This window comes from Ascidiella aspersa, chromosome 1 (genome assembly GCF_963924565.1).
Source record: "Ascidiella aspersa chromosome 1, kaAscAspe10.2, whole genome shotgun sequence".
In the NCBI taxonomy this organism is placed as follows: Eukaryota; Metazoa; Chordata; class Ascidiacea; order Phlebobranchia; family Ascidiidae; genus Ascidiella; species Ascidiella aspersa.
In genome coordinates, this window is record NC_139447.1 from 37436475 (window position 1) to 37461744 (window position 25270).

At 35.8% G+C, this 25270-nt stretch overlaps 2 protein-coding genes across 2 annotated transcripts; one reads left to right on the forward strand and one right to left on the reverse strand.

The window, feature by feature from the left end:
* The first annotated feature begins 3727 nt into the window (after nucleotides 1-3727).
* LOC146170361 (calcium-activated chloride channel regulator 1-like) lies at nucleotides 3728-16526 on the forward strand. Its single transcript, XM_083388415.1, has 20 exons — nucleotides 3728-3889; nucleotides 4422-4559; nucleotides 4785-4935; nucleotides 5150-5258; nucleotides 5383-5545; nucleotides 6231-6479; nucleotides 6586-6810; nucleotides 7010-7123; nucleotides 7214-7405; nucleotides 7574-7864; nucleotides 7990-8157; nucleotides 9435-9537; nucleotides 9856-9935; nucleotides 10532-10628; nucleotides 11009-11135; nucleotides 12081-12223; nucleotides 12504-12687; nucleotides 14251-14483; nucleotides 14794-14862; nucleotides 16342-16526. Exons 1-20 carry the CDS (start codon nucleotides 3728-3730, stop codon nucleotides 16524-16526), a joined length of 3183 nt encoding a protein of 1060 aa, XP_083244541.1.
* A 4218-nt stretch (nucleotides 16527-20744) lies between these two features.
* On the reverse strand, nucleotides 20745-24154 carry LOC146170362 (calcium homeostasis modulator protein 6-like). The gene is made up of 3 exons (XM_083388427.1): nucleotides 23542-24154; nucleotides 22642-22863; nucleotides 20745-21032 (listed from the first exon to the last, which is right to left on the reverse strand). The coding sequence occupies exons 1-3, from the start codon at nucleotides 24049-24051 to the stop codon at nucleotides 20745-20747; spliced, it is 1020 nt and encodes a 339-aa protein (XP_083244553.1). The 5' UTR covers nucleotides 24052-24154.
* Nucleotides 24155-25270: the final 1116 nt, after the last annotated feature.

Consider the following 25270-nt stretch of genomic DNA (forward strand, 5'->3'; position numbering starts at 1 on the left):
GACGTGATACCTTACATTTAATTACCCAAAACTTTTCAGCTATCAAGATGTCAAAGATAGTGTCTCATATCAACATGTAAACGTTATATTTAAACCACACTAATTGTCCTGTAAGCAGATAAACAGGCCACTAACCTATACCTAGGTTATCTACACAACTACAGAATATATTAACATCTAAACTGTCTATTAAAATAATAGTAATAGCTTTGTGATCTTTAAAGGGCCACTAATCTGTACCTGTGAAATCAGTAGACGCTACACAACTTCCAAACATATTAAAGTCTAAACTGTCTGTAAACAACAGTAAATTTTTGCGACCAGAAAAAGGCCACTTACCTATACATATGTTATCAGTACTGTATATTCTATACAACTGTACAAGCATAGTGGATTAACGTGCCTTGCAAAACGGAAAAGTCGAGTTGGTAATACGAGAGGCGTCTGGGACGAATAGGAGTTGTAAGAACGGAAACGGGCTCTTCATTCAAATTGTATCGTTTCCTCGCCATGTGCATTTATCAAGATGCATTCCCATAGCTAATTAATTACAAGCGCGAAAAAAACGCCTGTGTAAAAATGGGTCTTCTTTATGAAAAAACATTTGCGCCATGCATTATCAACACCCCAGCTAATAGCGTATTCAAGCCATTGGAACCTTTCCCCATTGTGCTTTAAATCGACTAACCTAATTCTGACCAACTTGAATGTACAGCCAAAGTTTTTACACAAACTTTTGGTTTAATTTATCAAGAGTACGTTATTCATTTGGCAAACAATACCTCACTTCTTCCATAATACAATGAACGATTCACACATGTGTGTTTAACAACTGTAGCCTAATCTAGCCCTCCTAAAGCTGCTTTTTGACCAACGATTGCGGCTTACTTATCATGAGTACACCGAAAGCCATCGCAGACTCACCGAATCTGTCGATCAATGATATAAGCAAGGCAGCCTAAAAAACAACTATAGCCTCAGTGAGGTTCGAACGTACGACCTCTGGTCATACCGGGACCGTCGCTCTACCAGTTGACCTACACAGGCTAAAGGGGCGAGTCAATAAACAACCATGCTTGCTACATTCTGTTTACTGTTGCCATAATGATAGTGATTTTTAACTATTATATTTGTGCAGACAGCACTTCAATATCAACTCGATTTTGACAGCGGTAAAGTTAATTAAGGCGCAATTTTTCCCGAAAATTTGTTTTGCAGAACGTTAAACCGTGTGCGCCCCCAGTGGACAATTCTAGTCCAGAAAATTCAAATCTAACAAACACTTATCATTCTGCAAACATTTTCAAAAATTCTATATTTTTAAACATTTAACGAATTTGATTAATTGTTGAAATTTAACGAATAAATTTTTTTCAGAAAGGTAAACAAGAATTATTGGAAACGTTGATGAAATGCAACTCATTTCTATATGGACTTTGGTATAATCTTACTTTTCCAACTACAACTTCCAGGCTCCAGCCAGTATCTTCAGGTTTATTTAAAACTTCATGAAATGCTTCCTACTTCTTTATGGGCTTTGATATATACGCTAGGTCAAACTACAAACTATACATTCATTAAACAATCATTTAAATGAGACGTTGTCTATTTTTTGTTTTCCCTCCTATTAAACTTGCTCACACTTGTCTTTGCGAAACCCTCTTAAGCAAAAGAAAATAAGAATACAGCGATCATATAACCCGAAAATAAATTCAATAAAGGGAAAACTTTAAAAATACTAGATAATATTGTGCAGAAGATTTAATATGCAATCTAAATTTCAGTGCTGAAAAAAAAACGATAGTGTTTTCTACGGAGTCGCTTTTTTAAATTCAACTTATGACTATATAAACAACCAGAATTGAAAGCAAACGCTTAACGTACATTTCACCATGGCAATGTAGTCTCACTTTGTTAACAATTCTATCACCCAAATAAACTCTGTTGCTTCATTACAGCACATTTTGCTCTATATGTCCCGAGTAAGTAGCAGCATTTCCTGAGGGCCCTGGCAAAGACAAAGAGGGTTATACCCGAACGGAACTGGCATGAATTCTTCATCACCAAGGTAAACTAAATTTGCTTTAATAATAAAACACGAAAGCGGAACCCCGCAAAGGTCTACTTTGTAGTCTGCTTCCTATAAACTGGCCAGGATATAGCATAAGAGCAGCTCAAAATATAACAACAACAACAACAACAGTTTTTCAGCGCACTGCACGGTTCGTTTCTCATGGAACTACTCATTGATGGAACCGGAAACTAAAAAGTGCCGACTTATAAATGACGCTTTAACACTTTTGGCTTAAAGCAGGGGTTCTTAAACTTTTTTTACCGCGGACCCCTACATTTTTTTCCCGCCTCGCATCGATCAGTGTAGGCAAGACATATTTAGAGATGACGTCATAAATTTACGTCATAATACAAACAGACTTCAGGAACTTTTTCCGGTCCAAAAAAATGTGAAATGAAATAAAGTCTAAGTATATTCAGTGCGAAAACATTCATTTTTAACTATAGCCTTTTTTTGAAAAATAGATTGCTTAAATATACATTTATATTTAAGTTAGGCCTTCATGGACCCCCAAAAACTAGTCCACGTACCCCCAAGGGGTCCATGGAACCCAGTTTAAGAACCACTGGCTTGAAGCATAAAGTTAGGGCTTAAAAAAAAATAGTTTTTACCCATATTCATTCTGCCTTGATAGTAATGCCGATTTATTTTTGTCTAACGAGTATTCTAATGTTAACCGAGTTAAGCTGAATTTGTATGCATCCAGTCAGACATCCGGGTATATGTTTGTTTTAAACGCATAATATGCGTAGGCCTACATGTTTACTTTCGCAAAACTTTTTTTTATATATTAAACCACAACATTGTACAACATAGGTAACACAAGGCCATACCCCTGTTCTTAGAGCTGATGTGATTGCTACAATAATACTACTTACTTATTAATAAAATAACCATAAGGTTTTGTCATAAGGATAGGAAGTGCGTAAAATGTATGTGAATCATTTATCTTCTAAGTTAGGTAAAGAAATTAGACTATAGTTTATATGTATTCATTATTGTGTTATTCCATTAAGTTATGTGAGATTCACCTTGCAAATTTCCCACTTATGTACACTTCTTTGTCAAAAAACAAAAAAAACAATTCTAGAACGAACGCGTACTCTTTGGCCAATATACAATCGCGTACTCTTGGCTAATATATCTCGGCAAAGTACATATTATAAGGGAAGCAATATAACGAGCAAGCTTAGTCAAATATTATTAAAGATCGTAAATCACCTTTTGTTTGCTTAAAAAAATACAGGGAGGAACGTTGGGCCGCCAAAGCTTTGCCGTGAAAAAGTAACACGGCTTTAAAGCATAGCAGCCAAACATTTAGTATGAAAACAAAAGTGAATTTTGTGCTGACATTATCTATTTTTGTTCTGCAAACTGAAACTTTATTAAAGGCAGCAAGTCGCTACATAATGCTGCAGAAGTTGACAGGCAACTGCGTGGGGATATTTTTCTAGCTAAGATGTCGCCGTTTCCACGATTCCAACACTTTGCTGAATGTTTTGCTATAAGTGAGATATTCGCCATATAAAAAATAGAATCAAAAACGCTACGCAAGAGAGTATAACAAAACACAGCTTAATTTTGCATTTTTATTACATGCGTATATAAATTAGCATATCTGAGTACTTTGATAGATTTTCAAAGCAATTAAAAATGAAGGGCAAAATCAAGTGCATTGTACTATTGTTAATGTACGTTTCAACATGCTTGGCATTATTTGATGAAGTTACTTTGGTCGACAACGCTTACACCGGATTAGTGATCGCTATTAATCCGGAAGTCCCAGAAGATCTGGAACTTATTCAATCCATAAAGGTATGGTTGGTATAGATCATAAGTGCAAAATTGAGTTTACCAAAAAAGGTTATTAGCATAGTTTTTCTAAATAAAGTCTTTATAATTTTTTTGTTAAATCTTCTGTAATTGCCAAAACTAGTCTATACAAACCTAAAAAAGGCAATTTATATGCTTGTAATTTTGTGAAAGTGGCCATTACTGTATTGATAATTTTGTGTTGAAAGAATTAGATAGTCTGAGAGTGTTCAACTATTATGCAAATTAAAAGATTTATTAAAATATTCGTCTTTGCTTGCTTATGTTCAGTATTAAATTGTTGCAAACAAATTTTGAAATATAAAGCTTGATTTTTACACTAATGATTGCACATGAGATTGCGGAAACGTTTTTTTTTATTCATCAAAAACACTTCAATACAGAATTATCTATACTGTTTCGGATAATCTTCGAAACACCTATCTGGTGTTCTGTGTACAGCGCCTCCGAAATAGTGCTACGTATAAGGACTTGGGTGATAAACAATAAACCTTTAAGATACCTTGTAATGCAGACTATGGTACATAACGCAAGTGACGTACTGTGGGTGGCCACTCACAAGAGGGCGTACTTTGGTGACGTCACAATACTCGTGCCTAAAACATGGAACAGCGGAAACTACGGATATCCACGAGGACAAGTTTACGACAACGTAACACAAGGGTTTTTTAAGTTTTTCCAAAAAAGGGATATTTGTTTTTCTACTATAATTTTTTTTAAATCCGTAGTTTAGTTTTATGTTCACTGTAGCAAATAAAGCATGGCTATGCTTAAAGTTTTTTGGTGTAAACTGAAACGTTTGCGTGAATGAAAAAATGTTTAAAAAATGTGTCGTTTGACAAATTAATTTACAGTACTTACAAAACATTCACTGCAGGCCGATGTGATAATAGCTAAGGCCAGTGATCAATACGGTGAAACCCCTTACACGGAACAGTATGGTGAGTGTGGCGATCCTGGAAGTTACATTCATCTTACTCCACAATATCTCAAAGATGACAGTTTTATAAACGACTTTGGACCCAGAGGTGAGAAATTAAACACAAATACATTGGTGGGTGAACTGTTTAAACTGTTGTTCATGATAAACAAATACGTCATTTAAAGTATAACTGTTATAACAACTTTACTGTATAACTCTATACTTTTCAACTTAACTATATTTTGTTTGCTATATATATATTTTTTTTTCGTTGCATGACGTAAGTAGAGATATTTAACTCGAGTTTCTCTTTGTTATAGGCAAGGTATTTGTCCACGAGTGGGCACATCTTCGTTGGGGAGTTTACGATGAAACATCAGAAGAAGAACCGTTTTACTATGACAGCAACCAAGCTATACAAGCGACGAGGTGTTTTGTTTTTTTGTAATTTTAAATAAGCCAAGTTTCTGTTTCTTATAGTATTTCGAATGTGGTAAAATCCTACATCATTTGACATTCCTATAAATGGAATATACCGGCTTTTTTTTTCAAGGTGTCCAATTGGTTTAACCGGGGAGGCGCTTGTTGTTGAAAATGGAGTAGCAAAGCAATGCAACAAGCAAATAACGGGCTTACCAGAAAGTGCTTGTGTGTTTTATCCCCACAACCACCAAACTGTCAGCTCTTCACTCATATCGCACCATTTCCTTGATGATGTAAGTTCAAGTTTAGATCAAGGCTTAAAATAACCCAAGTCCGACTTCATTTAAAATTTTACAGACTCCGTCGAGTCCCAAGTCCATAGGCCGTGCTTTGACTTTATAAACAATAGCCATGTATCCCACCCTTCTCAATAACCAATATAGAGGGAGATAATCAATAAACCTATGAAAGTGCAATGTAACTCACCCACCAACGTTAGTACTGGTAGTGGAAAATATTCCACCTTGTGCTATTCCAGCTTTCGACGATTTACAATGTGCCGCCTTATCAGATCCGAACTGGCTACTGCGTAAGCGCACATCGGATAAAGGACTCAAGCAGTCTTACTCGAGTCCCGAGTCCCGAGCCCGACTCTAGCCAAACAACCTAACTCCGTCAAGTCCCGGGTCCACAGCTCTGGTTTAGATAAAAAATTAAAAAAAACATCTTTCATGTCCAACCATTTCATATTGAAGCGTATTAAAGCAACTCAATTGGGCCAATGTGTTTTCAAAGGCTAGTGAGTACCCGCAATATTCTTCTCAAAAAGATACAGTCCAGCTATAATTTTTATAATATACGGCATTGCGTTCGAATTATGAGAGCATAATCGTTCAAAACTTTTAGAAAGTGTAGATTGGCACATATGTTCATGTGTATTGAATGACCCAGTGGTAAAACACATGAGTACTTCTGCAGGTAATCCACTTCTGCGACGACTCATCAGACGACAACGGCCACAACAGTGAAGCACCGAACGAACACAACCGACTTTGCGAGCGCAAGAGCACTTGGGCTGTCATTATGAAGTCTCCTGACTTCGCTGGTGGAGCGAACCAACCAAGTCCTAACCTACAACCTCCAGCCACAAACATAAACGTGGTTAGAGCTGTGGAATATACCAACTTTGTTCTTGTCCTTGACACTTCAGGAAGCATGGGTTCTGGAGTAAGTGCTACGCCTTAATTTTTACCGATGTTTCCGAACATAGCTCAAAAACATATTTCGTCATTAATTTACTGTTGAAATTTATTGCTGTAATTTACACGTTTAGATTCCTACGAGACTCGACGAAATGAAAACTGCTGCGAGTTTATTCGTTACCCAGTTTCTTCCCGACGGAACAAAAGTTGGAATCGTGGAGTTTAACAGCGGTGCGCAAACCCACATTAACCTGGTTTTAATTGATAACAACCGGGATACACTCGTAAATATCATCAGTGGCATGGTTTCTGGTGGTGGAACTTGTATTGGGTGCGGAATTAGAAACGGAATACAGGTAAATTTAAAGCTAGCAACGTTAATTTGGTCAGCCAAAAATAAATGACATTTTCCCTCTCTCATAGTTATAGGTAAATATGTGTTATTAACCAGTTCCTATTGGTAAGAACAACTGACTAAATTTCTGTGTTATTTTTGATCTTATAGCGTATCTCTTTATTATATTGGTTTGTTTAAAGACTTTACTGTGCAATTAGGTGCTGGAGCAGGGTGGGACGGTGGCTGGCGGTAATTTGATTGTGTTATCTGATGGACAAGAAGGACCTGGTTATCCAATGGTTGCTGATACAGCGGACGAAGTACTTGCTAAGGTTTCTAAACAATGCATGACAATATAAACTCTTGAAACTATTGGCCAACGAGTTGATACGATTGCTCATTGTTTTTGTTGTAATGTGTAGGAAATAATTGTTGGAACGATATTCTTTGGCGGTCAAAGCAACATCGGGGCTAATCAGGCTCTACAGAATTTAAGTGAAGACAGCGGCGGAGATTGGTTCTACAATGAAGATCTTGATCTCATATCTCTTATAGAAAGCTTCAAAAATTTGGCAAATACAGGAGATGGGGATGTCTACAATGAGGTTTTTCAGGTGAATTTAAATACAAATAGCGTTATAATTGTATTCTATAATTTTTTTAATTAGGGAAATTTTAACCTGGGAATACTTTTTGACTACGGATACATACATATAGATGTTGTATTACTGTAAAGTGTACTTTCACAAAATCAGCGCTTCAAAATAGCGTTTGTTTTGCAGTTGTACAGCATTTCCTTTGTTCTTCCATCCACCTTCATTGAAACCAAAGATATCAATTTACTTGCTGCCACAAACTCCACAACAGCAGTAAACACCGTTTATATCGATTCAACGATTGGCAACAACACTGTGTTTACCTTCACTTGGTCACAAGGCGATCCTCCTTACATTACGTTGTCTGAACCTGACGGATCGATGTATTGCTCAGAAGCAAGTGAACATTGCGATATAATGGCTCATGTCGACTCAAATTTAAGGTTGATGACGTTTACAATAGAGGGAATTGCAAAGGTATACACCTTTGCTAGCAATTAGAATAATAACCAAATACTAATGTCTTTGTAATATTTTTCCATATCCAACTTACATAAATGAACTAACGCAGTGACTTTTATTTTTTGCTTTAACTTTTTCAGGTCGGCAGTTGGCAATTCCAGATTTACGCCACTCACACTTATTCTCAAAAAGTTGACGTCATAGTGACGTCAATGGCGTCATATCGTGACGTCAAACCGATTGTTGTTGAATCCGAAATGTCGAAAATTGACGCGAAAAATCTGGAGCCCATCGTTGTTTATGGAAAGGTATGTAATGACCGAATGTGTTTTTTCACGGTTAAGATTGGTGTAATTATAGATTTCTATTTGTTGTATAATTGTTCTTTCAAAAAGCGCTATGCTATATTTAAAAAGATTAAAATGACCGTAAACTTTTATTTTCTAAACTTGATTTATTTTCTAAACTTGACTTTGTTTCGAAATGATTATGGCATTTAAAAAGTTTAAAACCCTATGCTTTTTTCAAAAGCATTTGATTAGTCTTTGAATTTATTTTATGTCCAGCTTAAGTTATGTGTTTTGAAAGAACCAAAAAAAACAAAAATTAAAAAAAAAATTTAAAACCGTATGTTATTTTAGTCACATAAGTTTTTGACTTGCATTTTAAAAGGTTACTGGTTGCCTGCGTGTTGCAGCGAAACTGATCTAAGCGAGTCAAAACATCTCTCCCCGGTGTTGTTCAAACTCGTAAATCCCTACTTTATTTAACTTCAAAAGTCCCATATGTTTCACTTTGACACCCCGAAAGACGTTTCCTTGCTTGCTGATGCTGTAAATCACTTCACCGAACTTGGGTTGCGTGTACATAGCGACCTACTTGGTGATTAATGTGTCCACATTGGTGAACTTCCGCTCAAATGTGCGTCACTGTACAAACGTGCAGCACCTTTGCTACTCACGCACCAGATAAATTTATTTATCTGTATTCCAAATCACTAACTGAAAAAAGTGTCACTGTTAACAAATTGTATTTATTGATTTTTTATCATATACCTGATGAAGTACGGTTGTGCAAAACCTCGTCAGTCGAAATACAATTGGTCAACAGTGCCGCTTGTTTTCAGGTACTGATTTTAGTTTTGAAAAAGACAAATATCAAGCAACGTTGAAATTTAAATCAGTTATTTCTCAATTTGAATTATCTGCAATCCTTATAGTGTTAGTAAAGAAATTCCAAGGGTTTCAAGTATCAATTTAATTATAAATATTTTACCCTAAGCATTAGATTTCTTTTTCTGCGACAATCTGCTCACATTTATTAATTTTTTTAAATTGGAATGTTAAAAGAATGATTGTACCTTATTTTTTTTTAAATTCTTTGTCTAAATATTAATGGGGTTGTTGTGTTAGTCGGGTACTGTCTGTCATTCGAAACGCACGTTTTTTCCATATTTTGTGCGCTAAGTTAAAAAGAGAACTCCTCAAATCAGGCTAGTCTCACCACAGCTGGTGGTAAAAGGAAAGGTGGTAAAAAAATCACACGAAGTGTTATATACATATTACCGAAGTTTTGTACAACGCAGGTAACACAGGGCCATACACCTGTACTAGGAGCTGATGTGGTTGCGACAATAACTTTGCCGAATGGAACTAAAACCGAACTGAAACTTTTCGATACAGGCGCAGGTAAGTTTAACAAGAGATTAATAGAAATCTATTAGAGTTTTCAAAATACAGAAAAATAAAGTACGTTAGATTACGAAACAACTAGGTGCTCAACCAACATATGTATATGTTGTACGTTTATCGTGTTTGCAAGCATCAATGAACACGACATTTAGTCAAAAATTTTAAACTAAAGAGGAGCGAACATGTTTAAAAAGTTGAAAGGTTGTGTTTGTTTCATGACGTTTTAACTTATACGTCATCACATAACGCCGGTACCGTAAACAATCCGAATATATTCATTTTTTTAACTCGTTAATTTCTATCGTTTTAACGTAGCACCTGACGTGAGAAAAGACGACGGAGTCTATTCCCGATACTTCACAACATTCTTTCAAACTGGAAGATACGCTGTTCAGGTGAGAAGAATAAAACTTACTTTTGTTCTATTCATTGTATGTTTTCATACATATTACAGTGATGCTAATGCTGTTTGGCTTACCTCGACGTGATTAAAATTGGCGGCTTTTTAAGATACTCAGATAGAAATAAATATATATATGACTATTGGTCTGTTACATCGTAGTGTAAAGATTTATTGTATGTGGTTGGCATTTTCCAAATTCTTTTAAACGTTTTCAGGCGTTAACGTGTTTCAAACATACTTTTTGCTAACGAATTGTAAAACAAATAGAATGAATAGGAAAACGTTATATTAAAGTTTTAATATTGAACTTTTTGTATAAATCGTCATCTCCAACTACTAACCTGCAACCTACATTACTTCTTTAGATTATAGGCTTTGATATTCATTCTACGTCTAACTATAACTTCAAATCATTATCTAAAGATTTATTCAAACGTTCGCAAAGTGCTAATTTAAAAGATAATTACAATATGACACGTACTTCTGTATGGGATTTGATATTCATTGTATGTCTAACTACAAGTTCCTGCCTTTATTATCCAATTTTCACACTTACTTATTCAACTACATTTGGTATTCTCGCCTTAGGTCAAAGTCACAGGTATCGGTAACCAAACCGTGTTATCGAATCACAAACATAAGAAATCATCTGCAGCTTATAATCCTGGCTACATAAACAGCAATGGTGAGTTATTTCATTATTTGAAGGAGTAATAACTGACAGCACACACTGACATTTATAAAAACTTAAGTTCTCTGGCTTTACGGATGCGTGTTGATGGTAAAAACGTTTACTGAAAATAGCCACATAAATACTCATTAAAACTTTTACCACTTAGTAAACGTAAAACATTTTTCGAAGAAACTTCTTGTCTATGTTAAAATGCATTTCACTCTCATTTGCGGAACAAACCCTCCATGTGTTTAAAGTATACTTATTTTACAGAAAAACATAGTAGCCTAGAGATATTTACATAAAAATATACATATATTTATATCAATTTAAATCAATACAGATAAACCACATCTACGTTTACAGAAAAATCTTTATAAATATTTCCACAGGTACACTTGAAGTGAACCCAAAGGGACCTACTTTACCTGGTCTTAACAGTGGTGAGAATGGGGTGAGCACATCAGACCTTGATCCTTTCACGAGGGTCGTTTCACCAGGAGGATTCTCATATGAGGGGTGAGACGATTGAGACTGATTTTTTAACTGTATAATGTTTACAACTTTCACATCTAAAGCAAATTTTAACCAAATTCCTAAACAAAATATCTGCTTTTTTCAGCATAGTAGTGATTTGGTATCGAAACAGGTTGGATCTATCGGTAATTTGGGAACAGATTTTTTTATCCTTTTTGGCTTTTTCGTCATGTCCTTTAACCTACATATGTCCTATGACGGTTTAATTATATCTTACTGTCCTCTATTGATATGGTTATGCAATTATTATATATTTCACAGAGTAAAATTCTGTGTTTATTTGTATTTCGGTTCTTGCTAACCTTTTCTTTTAGGCTTGTGATGTTGTTGCTGTTTGTTTTCCTTTTCATGGAACGCCCACATATAAAGACATGGGGTTGATTCTTCATCTATTTAAGACATTTAGATCTCAACAGAGTTTGTCAACCTGAGCTGTGCTAAACATGTATATTTTTTAATTTAACTGTGCTCTATTAATAGACAATCTAAGCGTTAAACTAATTTTACATATAGTGTAAACTTTTTTCATTTTCTTTTTACTTCTTTCAATCTCTTTTGTCAACCACATTTGATCTTGTAGATGCAGTGTGCGTTTCGTAAGAAGTGTATTAGAAAAAATTGCATAGTCCTTTTCTATTTTTGAAACATTTCGATCTAAGCAGTTTTTGTTGCACAAAAACCTAACGATATGCCTTTATGGAGATTTCTGTTGATATTTCCACTCAGATCTATGGTTGATTCTTCTAGTTTAGGGCTGTTTAAAAACTCTGCTTTTCAGTAACTTTATGTCTCAATTGATTTTTTTCTGCGAATATATCCACCCAGAGCTATGGTCGATTATTTTAGTTTAAAGACAATGAAACAAAATTGTTTTTTCTAACTTGATGCTATAATGTTATTTTTTCTCCTAATATTTTTCCTACTCAGAGCTGTGGTTGATCCTTCTGTGGATGTCCTTCCTCCAGGAAAAGTGATTGATCTCGTTGCCAAGCAACTTGACGTCACTGATCTTTCAAGAGGAGTCAGACTCACATTTTCCGCTCCAGGAGACGATTACGATGTTGGGACAGGTAAAATACTTTGCAATTTTCACACAATTTGGCTTATGGCCTATAAACAACTAAACCTACGTGAATGGCATAAAATAAACCTGATAACTTTGAAAAAAGATAAAAGTGATAATGACCCACTCCTAAAAACTTGAAGGTTTGTAAAACTTTTTAAGCAACAATTTTTGTTGTGATAGCTCCGGCAAAAATGTTTATTTATCTTCTTTAACTTTTGTGTAGCATATTGTTTTCATTCTATTTAAACCTTGCCTTACTATATTTATTAATATTGTATCGGCAGCCGAAGTCTACCAGATCCGTTACAGCTACGATGGAGCGAAGCAGTTGTCAGATTACTTTGAATCCGGCATCCTTGTGACCAAAGACATGTTGATTGAAGGAGATATTCACAATCCTACAGAAGCTGGAATCGAGGAAAACCTAGTGGTTTCATTGGTTAAAGTTCCTGACCAGGACGCTATCAGGTGAATTGATTATGAAATAAATTATTATACAATTTATTGCTTTTTCGTTTATCATATAAATATCTGCAAAATTTTGGTGAAATGCCACTAAAGCTCAAATAGAAGTGTTGATAGCATTTTTCTAAACCAGTGGTTCTTAAACTTTTTTAGACACGCCCCTCTTTACAATTTTAACCAAACTCGCGCCCCACCTTGTTTCAAAATCAAAAAACGTTAAGCAGAACAGCAACTTATTTCTAGGTAAGTTACATTAATGCAAAGGATGTTTTTAACCCAGCCTAACTGTTTATAACCCAGCCCAACCTAGGGTTGCCATATTTTAAAACGCGGAATTTCTGACAAATTTACCGCGGTTTCAGTTTTGCCAATTCCAGATCCTTAAAGACACTCAAAAATCTTTAAAAATGGGGTGAGTATGGATTTTGGGGGCTTTAAGAATACATTTTAAGTTACATAAAACTGGAAAATGGATTAGTGATGCTTTCTTGCCATTGTTTAATATACAAATTACAAGGTTTCTGTGTTTTTAAAGAAAAAACGTACAATATCGTGTTAGGGGAAGTCCCAGATTTTAGCAATTTTAGTGTTGTAATTTTGGAGTGTCTGCGGAGCCCCTAAATCTTGTCCAATTGTTTTGTAAACTTAGGAAACTGATTTTTATGTGACACATAATGGGAAAACAAGCCGAAAACATAATTTTTCAAAAAAATGTTAAATCTGAAACACGCAAAAACTCTACAAAAGCGAAAACAAAATGATTAAAAAGTCATAAACCTGGTAGTGTTTGACGTAACAATGAACAGTATTTTCAAACAATTAACAGTATTAGCACTTTCTCTGTGAATATTCGAGCTATTTATTAAACAGTACAAATTTTGGTATTAACAAATAGGCTATCGTTTTTAATCGCATGCGTCCGTGCGGCACACACCATGTTTTTCTAGAATGGCCGATCAGAGCGGGTAACTTAATCACGTGATTAATGCGTTAGCATAAAGTTTTTGTGGAATCATTTCCTCACAAAACGAAAATACTAACCTTAAAATCAACAGGAATATTCTAAACGACAGAAAAAACTAATGTGTGATAACTCGATGTTGTCAATTCAATCATCACCATAAAGTTTAGTCATAATTAATACAGATAATTTTCGCGACCCCAGTTTAAGAACCACTGTTCTAAACGGTTCGAATAGACATATTTAGTAAGTTTATATACTGCAATATCCGTCTAACTGTAATCTCCAGCCAATATTGTAAGATTAATTTAAAATATAATTACAATATGATGCGTACTGCTGTATGGGTTTTGATATTCATTCTAGGCCTTACTATATACTACCTCCAATTATTCTGCTGGGTGGTTTGGGTTTCTTAGTTAAACTTCTATGGTCCCGGTATAGCCGAGGTCGTGAGTTCGAACCTCACCTCAAGCTAAGTTTATCTGACAATAACTATTTCCTTATAGTTAATCAAATATCAATGGATTTTGTTTGGCCTTTGTGAAGACTCCCGGTGTTTAAATATATTAATGTTATAAAATGACACCACCTTGTTGTTCTAGCATCTGGTTTGCATTACGAGCATACGATGACGATCACCAATCCAGTCCTACCTCCAACATTGCAATGATGAACGTATTTATCGAACCTTATATAACTACAGTAGCAGCAACAACAACTGTGACAACAACAGAACCTACTACAAAAAGTACAACAACAACAACAACAGTAAAAACAACGACAGCCGAAACCCCCAAACCCGTAGACGATGACACAATTTTACCGCAGCTAGAAGGTAAATTTAGACTTTTATCTCATCCTTAAATATTCCAACATAAATCAGCAGACAACGTTTCTTATCCTTGCAAGACGTTCTTAAAGAGACGTAAATCGTAGCTATTTTACAAATGGCTTTTTTCGTCGTTTTTCAAATTTTATATAGGTTGACCCTATTTGCCCGACACATTGTATGCGACGTAGAATTAAATTTCGCTGCATTACTACTGTTCACGATTTAAGATGGTGCAATATTACGTTATCTGATAATTGTTAGAAAAACATCTGTTTTGTAGCCCACACCTGATCATTTTGTGTTATATTTATAGAACTGGAAGAGCAGCTATGGATTTTTCAACTTATAACCCTAATAGTTTCAGCCGTTTGCATCGTTCTCGGTAAGAACAGTTTTACAAATTTTAAAATTAGTCTAGCCGACAAATCTAACTGATTTCGGTTTAGCAATGTTTTGATTCTTTCCAAAATGTTTGTAAAATTGAACTACAAGATATCAGTAATTTTTAGTTTACAACATCGTTCTCGGTAAGGATAGATTTTTCTAAGTTTTAAAATTTGTGAACTGTAGATCTTGAAATAAAAGATCAGTAGATCTTGAAATCGAATGTCAAAACCAAATAGATGAATGCCAGAACCTGAAAGGAGTAAATCGACATCATCTTAATAAAAATTTTTGAAGCTACATTACAGATCCGTTCAAAGTGTACCTGGCCAGTATAGATCTGTCTAAAAAACTACAAAGTTATAACCTTTTGTGCCTGCATCACTACAAAACACCATTCGAACGAGCACCAAAACAGTTTGTGGCCACTTAAAGCGGTATATATATCAAAAAATAGTAAAATTTCAAGCAACTTTACTACTTTAGTGGAAACTAAGTGTGAGCAAAAGTGTGCAAAACACAAATTATGATTTAGGTGGAAGTTGCATAGGCTTATTTGATATAAGGGAGGTGGCTGTATTCAGTGTTTTCTATTTTGTAGTGCATTGTTTGATGGAAAATCAAAATATCATATCGGAGCAGATACTCGATACCAAGTGGTAGTATCGGTACTCGTCCGATAATATCGGATCGGAACCGATACCGGATGCCAAGTTGTAGTATCGGCATTTTTCCGATACTATGGGGCTTTATCGGACAATTATACCAAATTAATATAATAATTTCAACCATGATTTGCAATCCAACACAGCAATTTTACCTTACAATGGTAAACAAAAATAATAAGCATATACCGGCGGTAACGAAATAGCGCTACAGTAAGTTTTGGCCTATACAGTGTCAAGTATCTCACACCCTTGGTTATAATCAGCCAATGTTTACAAGAAACAAAGCTATAGAAAATTCACCGCTTGATATGATTTGAACTCAAAATTTTGCACAACCAGAAAGGTCGATCTGAGATTGACACATTGGTTGTCGTATTTGACCTTCACGATTCCAGAAAAGGCCTAAATGCAACTTGACACAGGCATGTAAACAGAGGTGAAAGTAGAATAAATTTCTTACCTAGGCGATAATTTTTTTTTCATGCAGCACAAAAACATTTTAAAATACATGACGTCACAAAATTGCGTCACATCGGGACCTTTTAAACAAGTAGCCAAAGGACAACTGAGAGTATCGCTCAATGTAGTGCAAAAATGTGCACCTGAAATTCTATTTTTATTATATTGAAGGAAATGGTGGGATGGCCTGGTAAAATAAAGAACATTTTTGTACCGGTATGACGTACCTCAAAATGTGTTTACCGAAACGCCGTTCCGTTTTAGTGGAACGCCGGCTTGCTTTCAACACTGTATGTTAATAGATGATTAGGTTTTTACTCGTGATAACTATTTTGTCTTATTCTTTGTAGTCTGTGCTCTGATCGGAACTCTTGTGAGCAACTGTCGTTTGAACAAACAGCGTAAAAAGTATTTTTCAAAGATGAAAGAGAATATGGAGATGAACCAAGCAAGATCCGGAAGCAACTCCGATTCTCGTATTATGAGGCCTTCTGTCGTTTTAGGAAACGGGAACTTAAACCAGGGCTTTTACTGAAGATAGACTTATCTCGATTCATATTCATTTTACATTCATTCATTCGAGTAATTTAATAACTCCTGATAAGGTTGGCTTGAATGTAGTTCATTTTGCAAAATCTGTAGAAAGCAATGATTTTGTTGGTAAACCAGCCTAATACAAAGTCCTAAAGATTACGATTTACTACTTGTAAAAAGTATTTGTTTAATTATATCATTCAACCCATTTATAAAACATCATTGCGACGTAAAGTTAGCTTCAATATTCTACTTTACTTTAATTTGCTCTACTTTAAATGTTACTGCTTAAACTTAATGTTGGTTTTACATTACCTAATTGGAAATGAGAACTAACCTTCTGCATTAGTTTTATTATTGCAGACAATAAACAAAAAGCTAGAACATTCCTGAATTTCATTACAAAGTTTTTTTTAAGTTAGGAATTAATTTTCATTTTTAAACACAAGGTAACTCACCTTTTGCACTTTCAGAACAAAAATTTTAATCGTTACCTAAAAATCCGAAAATAAGCATTTGTCAATAGACTTAAATTGGTTTCGTTATGAAAACTTTATTTTTAAAGAAGTGAAAAGTCGAACTAGGTATATAATTGTTGTGCGATAACACTTGGTAAATCGTCTTATGTTTTTGGAAAAAAACGCCTCCTAAAATGCCTTACTGCTAGGAAGTTGGATTTATAGCTTTGTTTCAGTATTTTATGTTTCAGACGATGGTAGTAACTGCTTTCAATGAAACGACATTCAAAAACTGTGCCCGAAAACGGATTTTACATTTGAGTATAATTTGTCGTTCGGAAACACCGACCAACGCAAACTTATAGCGTGTAACAGAGAGTTGTGTGTATTGAATTCCGATTTTCCGATATGGTGTTTAGGTCCGTTTGTATGTTCATGGTATCCGGCCGTTGTTGGATATGTGTTCAAATTTGCACTGACTTCTTGGCGTTGCTGTTTTTTCACGGCGAAAAAATTGACACTTACCACAAAATTAAAAACGTGAAATAAAATATTTAAGACTTTCACATGAAGTATGCTAAGGGCTTTACGCAAAAAAACAAAAACGCTTCACTTCACAATAAACTATGTTACAAATATCTATTTTTTTTTACATTATCAGTTGCCTCATCAACGTATAATTTCTATTTGGAGTGTTATGACAGTTGTTTGGGATATGACACCAATTTAACAATTATATATTTTACTAAAATAAACAGCAGATAATATAATGGTATTAAGGGAAAAAAAATTATTGAAACAAAGTACGGCTATGTCTCTAAACGCAACGTTAAATCTTGACTCTGATAAGGAGAATTCAAACGCATTGCATTATTACCTAAACACAAATGTTATGACGTGCACAAATGTGTATGACGTAATAACGTGCTTATGACGTAAACTGTTTATGACGTGCACAAGCACCTTGCTTTTTATCGATCTTTGGTAACAACCACACACCACCAAGTGACACACTGGCACTTTCGCCGATGCATTATTTATTACACATTCCCGCATATGTTCTCGTTTGAGTGAATTCCATGCCACCAGGCAAAGCACACGCAGCTAAGGCTCAAGTAGCACCACGCATACCTAATAACATTGAATTCTCTCATTAGAAGGTGAGTATTGATACACACAAACCGAACCCTTTATACTCGTGTTATTTACTGTGATCCTGCCATTCTAAAGTCGTATTGGTAAAGTTGAATACTTTAGACACAATGCATTGCTAAGTACTTTGTCAGCATATAAAGAGTGTATAAAAAGATGTATAATTTATACAATACAACTGCAGTATATACTATTCTAATATTCTAACACATGTGTGCGTCTGTGATCTGAACCGTCATTATCAATAAATTATCGAATTTTCCGCAATCCATATCAATCACCAACCGATTACACAAAGTATGAAAAAGGTTTTCTACTCTTGGGGATGGCGTGATGTTCTTTATAGTAGTAAGCGTGAAATTTTTGGATAGCTCTGACAGTTCTTGTGTTTTCGTAATTTACCCAAACTTGTAGACCAGGGGTTCTTAAACATTTTTTACCGCGGACCCCTAAAATATTTTTGCTTTGCATGGACCCCGGTAGACAAGAAATGCTCCAAAATGACGTCATAAATTGGCGCCACTAAAAAAAATAGTCTTCATGACTCTGTTATTTCGGCCCGAAAAATGTGAAAGTTAAATGGAGTCTAACTATACATTCAGTCCAAAACCGTTTAATTTTTAATTAAAGTGTTTTCTTTTAAAAAATAATTACTTGAAGTATACACTATTTTTTTTAACTAGGCCTTCATGGACCCCATAAAACTACTTCATGGACCCCCAGGGGGTCCATGGACCCCAGTTTAAGAACCCCTGTTGTAGACTGAAAAAGCTGGTCAATAAATATTTTTTATAACAAAATGCATACAAACAATTGTTACATATAGTCAGTAAACGTCGTTCACTGGCAGTGAAAATATAATTTCAGATGGAACGGAAGTTATTGTCTTGGATTTCTAGCTTTGTATCATCACTAAACACTTAAATTTATCAACATGGGTACCGGTGTTTATTGAATGTTAATGTGTTTGGAACAATAAGGCTTCTAAAATACTAACCGGTATCCTTACGGCATAAATTTGTTAAAACAGTTGCTATACTAGTGTTATAAACAAGGCATTTTAATTGACTTAATTGCAATTAGTGTCATACGTGTGATTGGTAAAAGACGAGTAATCTCTCACAAATAAGTCACAGCATTGGCATGTGAAACAAAGGTTAAACTTACAGTCTAGGAATAAAATTGAAACAAGCTCTCTTTGTAAAAGTTCTTCGGCTTACGCTGTTTTGAGAATGCATTTGCTACCTTTGTGCATCCGGATGCGATCTGTAGCATTTGATCATCAATATTAAAGTGGTAAAATTAACCAAATGCTTTGGCATGTCGAGTGACATTGATTGTACACGTCAAATTATGAAACGGCCAGGCTTCTTTGACTTTATGTAGTTAACGTTACTAAAACATCCAAAAAACTTCGATTATGCTGTTGTATGTTATGAATTTGCTTCCTGTTGGCACTGCGTTTCAATTTGTAGCTTTAAATCATCGCCTGGTTTGGAATCACCAAACTGTCTATAATGACGTATCAGGTCTATAATGACCGTGCTTCAAACAAGTCGGAGTACTATCTGTTTGATTTGTTTAAGCAAGCTTTATTTGTTAAATGTCCAAACATCTTTTACTTGTTTTGCAATAGACATTTAATGTATATCAATACCCCTTTACAAAACTCAACGAAACCAATTTTCTACGCAATTTCGACATCGTGATAGCAGTTAGCGATAACCCATAACTAAATACATTGGGATAACCAAAGCCCCAATCATCGAAGTCAAGCGACATACCGGGTTATGAAACGGCCAGGCTTCTCAGGCTTTATGCAGTGAACTTGTAACATGTAAAGATAAAGCCTTTACTGAAAACACTGGTATATGGCAACCATTTCACACTTTATGTGACTGCGTCTCTTTGACATTGTGCAAAGTAGCGACAACCAGGGGCGCCCGCAGAAAATTTTCCAGGGGGGGCAACCAGGGGCGTAACCAGAAAATCAAAAAGGGGGTCCTGAATTTTCAACTTAGGGAATTCCCCTATCGCCAATAGCGACAACCTAGCCAGAAGTAAATACATTGCAATAACCAAAGACCAGAACTACATTGGCTGTACATTCCGGGTTATGAAACGGCCAGGATTCTTTGACGTAAAACGATAAACCTTTTGCTGGAAACACTGATAAATGTTATGAGCACGTCTCTTTGACTTTGTGCAATGTATACTTGTACAAACAACCCATAAATAAATACATTGGGATAACCAAAGCCCTTCCCGCAATACATTGCACATTGGGTTGTGTTAAGCAGGACTGCGGAGTCGAAATCGTACTTTTTTGTTTACTGAATATCTACTGTATTTGGTTACATAAAGTGGTGGATGGTATATTTGGGCGGAGTCGGACTCGGGACTCGGCTTTATTTTTAACCGACTCAGCAGCCCTGGTGAAGTAGCGACAACCCATGAGTAAATACATTGGGATAACCAAAAACCTTCCAGAACTACATTGGCTGTACATGTCAGTCATCCAGCACAGCGCGCACTTTGTGTGGTGTATCGATACATCTTTACCAGAAACACTGGGATACGGCAACCTTTTCACACTTATGTCAGACATGTCAGACATCCAGCACAGCGCGGCTCCTGTTACCCAAGTCCCCAGCCATCCCATCTTCCTCATCACTCTTCCCAAGCTCCTCCGCCTCCGTCATCGCCTCTTCCTCCAGGAGGAGGAGCCGCTCCTCCTCGCTCTTCGTTCTTTTCACCCACTCGTCGAGGTTGGAGTAGAGAGCCAGGTTGCGCTTGTCCCTGTGGAACTCGTACACAGTCGAGATCTTGTCCCACTCTGACTTCTGGCGCGGCTTCTCCATGAACTTGAGAACGTTATTCTCAGCGTCTTTCTGCGCCTGAAGATAAATAAGGTAAGATGGTTTAATACTGCAAAAAGTTGCGAAATCGAGCTAAATATTTTGGAATCTTACGAACCATATTTTGTTTTTACCTTAAAACGCTTGTTTTTGTTGAGTTTCTAGGTATTAAACATTTTAAAAAGACATAAAGAACTTTTATGTTGAGTTAATTATTACCATTTCTAAACAAGGGAAGAGAGTATGATGCTGGTGGCGTTAAGTCGTGCGAAGTTAATTTTATGACGCCACTAGAAACTGTAGTGTATAGTAATAGGGTCGCTCCCATTGTTTGCTATTTCGAAAAGCATATGATAAATTGGGAATTTTAAACAAGAATTACTCTCGTCTAGACGCGTACAATGTTATGTTACTGAAATGGGCTGTTGTATGTTTTTATTGCAACTCCCAATATGAAAACTGTTTCACAATATTAATAATTAGGACTTTAACGTCTAATGGCAAATTTCTAAAGAGATTATTTTCTTTAATTGTGGTCATTTTGTTGCTTTCATGATAAAGCTAAATGTTTGAAAAAGTGAAATTAAAAGATAATTTCGGTCGTTTAGTTAGAACAACCTAAACCCAATATCGCACTAGTGTCCGAATAGCTGAACAAAATTGAAATATTGTATAGTAACAACACGTTTTATGCATTTTCGTATTTATAACCGAAAAAATAAACCGCTGAATTTCGTTTCATTTAAATAGAATGTAAAGAAACAATTAATTAATAAATTTGTTCCCTCAGCACAACTTTATTATTTAGTTTTAATGATGTGTCACATCGTGACAGCCAATATCCTGTTTCTATTGGATATAGTGCTAAGCGTGCGTCCGGTGCAATAGCTGGTATACGAGCCACATGGACACTTCAATACACAGAAGCCCAACCATCGTTTCGCCCGCTTTACCCTATGAGTTTTACTTTGTTTTAATTGTTTGTTTTTTTAATTTTACATTAAATTTTACTCTTTAAATTTAGGAACCAATGCCCACAACTTCAAGATTTGTACAACGCGAGTTGATTTACTCTTTTATAAATCTAAAAAATGTTATGGCATTAAAAGTGAAAAGTCACATGTAAACCTCTACTCCTATCCTATCCACACAGCTCAAATAGGGAAAAAAGAAGAAATTGAAACGCTAAACGTTATTTTTGCAGGATATTAGGGCAACATTTATTTTAACTTTAAGAGGAATTGCATGATTAGTTATATATCTCCGACGTTTAAAGGATGATTGTAGTACTTTTTATTGAAACATCCTCTAAATCTGTATGCCCGATATAATAAGCTGTTTATCAGATTGCGCTTGTATCCGAATGCCACAAAACTTGTCCAACTATAGTAAGTAGGCCTGTTTGCGTCGGCTTGCGAAACACGTGAGTCGTGAGTGTAGTGTCGGTTAGGTTAAGCATTTTCAGTACATTCTGAAAAGGCCGTTTTTTTTTTCGATTGAAAAAAATGTTTAATGTTATCACATAGTGAAATGCAAATTCCATTAAACAAGCGCCAAAACCTCTCATTTCCTCTGGTTTAAACTTTAAGTTTGACTTGCTTTAATTAACTTTTAATTTGACATGCTTAGGCCACAATAAAAGTCAAACCTTCTTTTTCATCTCATCGTCAAACTCCGCTTCCTCTGATGCGCGGTAGAAGTTGAAGTACTTTGCGTGGTAGTAGGTGAGCGGGAATATACACTGGGTGTAAGTGTAGATGACCATCCCTATGACCACACCTCCTCCCAGAGTGACCCAACCCACCAACTGAGAGAAGCTACGGTTTGTGTCGTATTGGTCCGACGTGTAGGGGGCTTTCGTTTTCGCTACCTGCATAGATATAAAGCTTTTAAAAAATTGGTGTAGAGTTAACCTTATAGGGTATACGGGCCACCCTAAGGGGTATATAGGCAACCGAACTGGTACAGGTCACCTTAATGGTGCAGGTAATCTTAATACATCTGGTAGAGTGTGTTACAGTGATACAACATAAAGCTTTTCGTCAAGAAAAAACATGTTGTCTTAAGCACGTAGGTAAAGAGGCGTAGAAATTAAGCTTATACAGAAGTAACTTTAAACTGAAATGGTATGTAATTTAACCCTATATATTGTGGTGGATTCCATTCCGTAATCGTTTTAAATAAATAAATGTTAAAACTAAATTTTACCTATTTTAAAGGTTTTAAAAATTTACTTACTTCTGTATGGCCAAATTTTATTTAAATGTAACTTAATATGAAAAAATTGCCCTAAAAGCATACCCGTTTTAATATGGCGAGTTTATGCTTTACTTAGTTGATCTTGGGAAACCAATCTTTCACTTTTATAAATATCTTTCTATCTTTATAAAAAGTCCACCTTTTATGAAAAAGGCTATTGGTTTCAATACCGATTAAGCTTTTAAGTCATGTGCCCAGAGTGGAACCCGTCACCTATCAAAAAACTATATCAGTTATCCTGAATGTCTGTTTTCCATTCTAGACATATTTAAGTTTATATTATTCTCACCACTTCGCAATCCTTATAGGTTGGCGTCGTCCCGACGATATCGTAGGGCACTGCCGTCACTGCACAAGCGTAGTACTTGCCGTCCAGCATCGCAATAATACACCAGGTAAGGGGGGCAATAAGCGCACGACCCCCTACTACCCCTAGGGTCCATACAATCTGCCCACAACTTCTCCTGAGGTGATCGCTCTTCTCGTAAACCCCAGTCAAGGTTTTCCATGTCCTTGGGTTGCTAGCGAGTCCGAAAATAAAGAGACCGATCGCCGGGGCAATTATGAACGCAAGGCCGTAGCTGTAGTTGAGCAGCTGGGATTGACAGTTTGTCCTGCTTTTTTCGAAGGTGCAGTTTGGTAGTAGTGTGAGTGGTACGCATGGGCATCGGTAGACGGCCACTGTTGTTAGCTGTTCAAGGCCTGCTGTGGCCAGCGCGATTCCAGAGTTGATTGCTGTGCCGGCGTAGTCGCCCAAACCCAATCCACCTTTGGTCAGCGCCTTTAGTTGCTTTGCCATTTTTGTGGCAGAAACTTACTCCGTTGTCGATGTATTTTGTGCGGAAAACGTAAACTAAGCAGTAGGTTTTCTATGTGCTTCTTTAAGTTTCAGTACAACAAGAATAGTTGCTATCCATATATAATTTTCTGTAACGAATGAATGAAACGTTGAGTTATCAATATAAAACTATTTTTTTAATGTTTATTACAATAAACCGCTTTTCTCTTAAAATCGATCATAAAATGACTGAATTTGATTTCATGCTAGATGAACGGTCTGAAGATTACTTAAGCCGGAGTTTTGTCATAAAACGTAATAAACTCCAAAGTGGCCTTAAACTCAATTTAGAATATCTCGCTTCGTTTGCTTAAAAATATCCGACACCTTAAACTGTTTTAAAGCCACTTGTTTTTAGTACAAGTAAAAGCATCTAATGTCTAATCTTTTCTAACACTCGTTACTTACATATACGTTCAACTTAATTGCTTATTGGTATTTCCTTTTTTTAAGGTTATTCTCAATACCAGTGTAATAATTTGACGATGTATTGAAACCGAAAATGGAGATATTTTATGAGAGAAAGTCGCTTAGTCCCCCGGGGAAATATTGCGTTCGACGCCAGATAGGCTGGTGAAAGCTCTAGAGTAGACGAAAATTACCGATCAACATTCATATGTTTGTCATAATATTGTTTAAGTATGTTCTACCATAGCGTTTTTCAGCCTGTTCGCGGTGATCTAAATATGGAGCGTAAGTATAGCAGCGAATCTTTTGCGGACCAAGTGTCTTTAATAAACTTTTTGTAAGCGAACAAAACATAAGAGCAAAAAATTTCACCGTTACAACCGCCCAATATACTTTCCCGAAGCAGAAACTGTTACTAAGCCTAATTAATTCCTTACACTTCGTTCTTTAAAATATGGTACATGAGGTAAAGTGGCGAATTGTAATGCGTTTACCCCTAAAAATAACTTCCGTGCTGTCGCTTAAAACACCCTATACTTTAAGCTAAAAAAATGCAAAACCAATGATCAAGAAAATTAAACAGAAATAGTGTTTATGCTGCTGTCCAGTGTCCACTGGCCTTTCGTAACAGCCCCGAAACCTGTCTACACTTCCAAGGTCTATCCACACCGTTTTATAAGCAGAGCTGCTTACACCACTATTAATACATTGTTTACCAGGACAACGTGTGCAGTGACATTAACTACGTCGGAATATATCCACCCCCATTTGC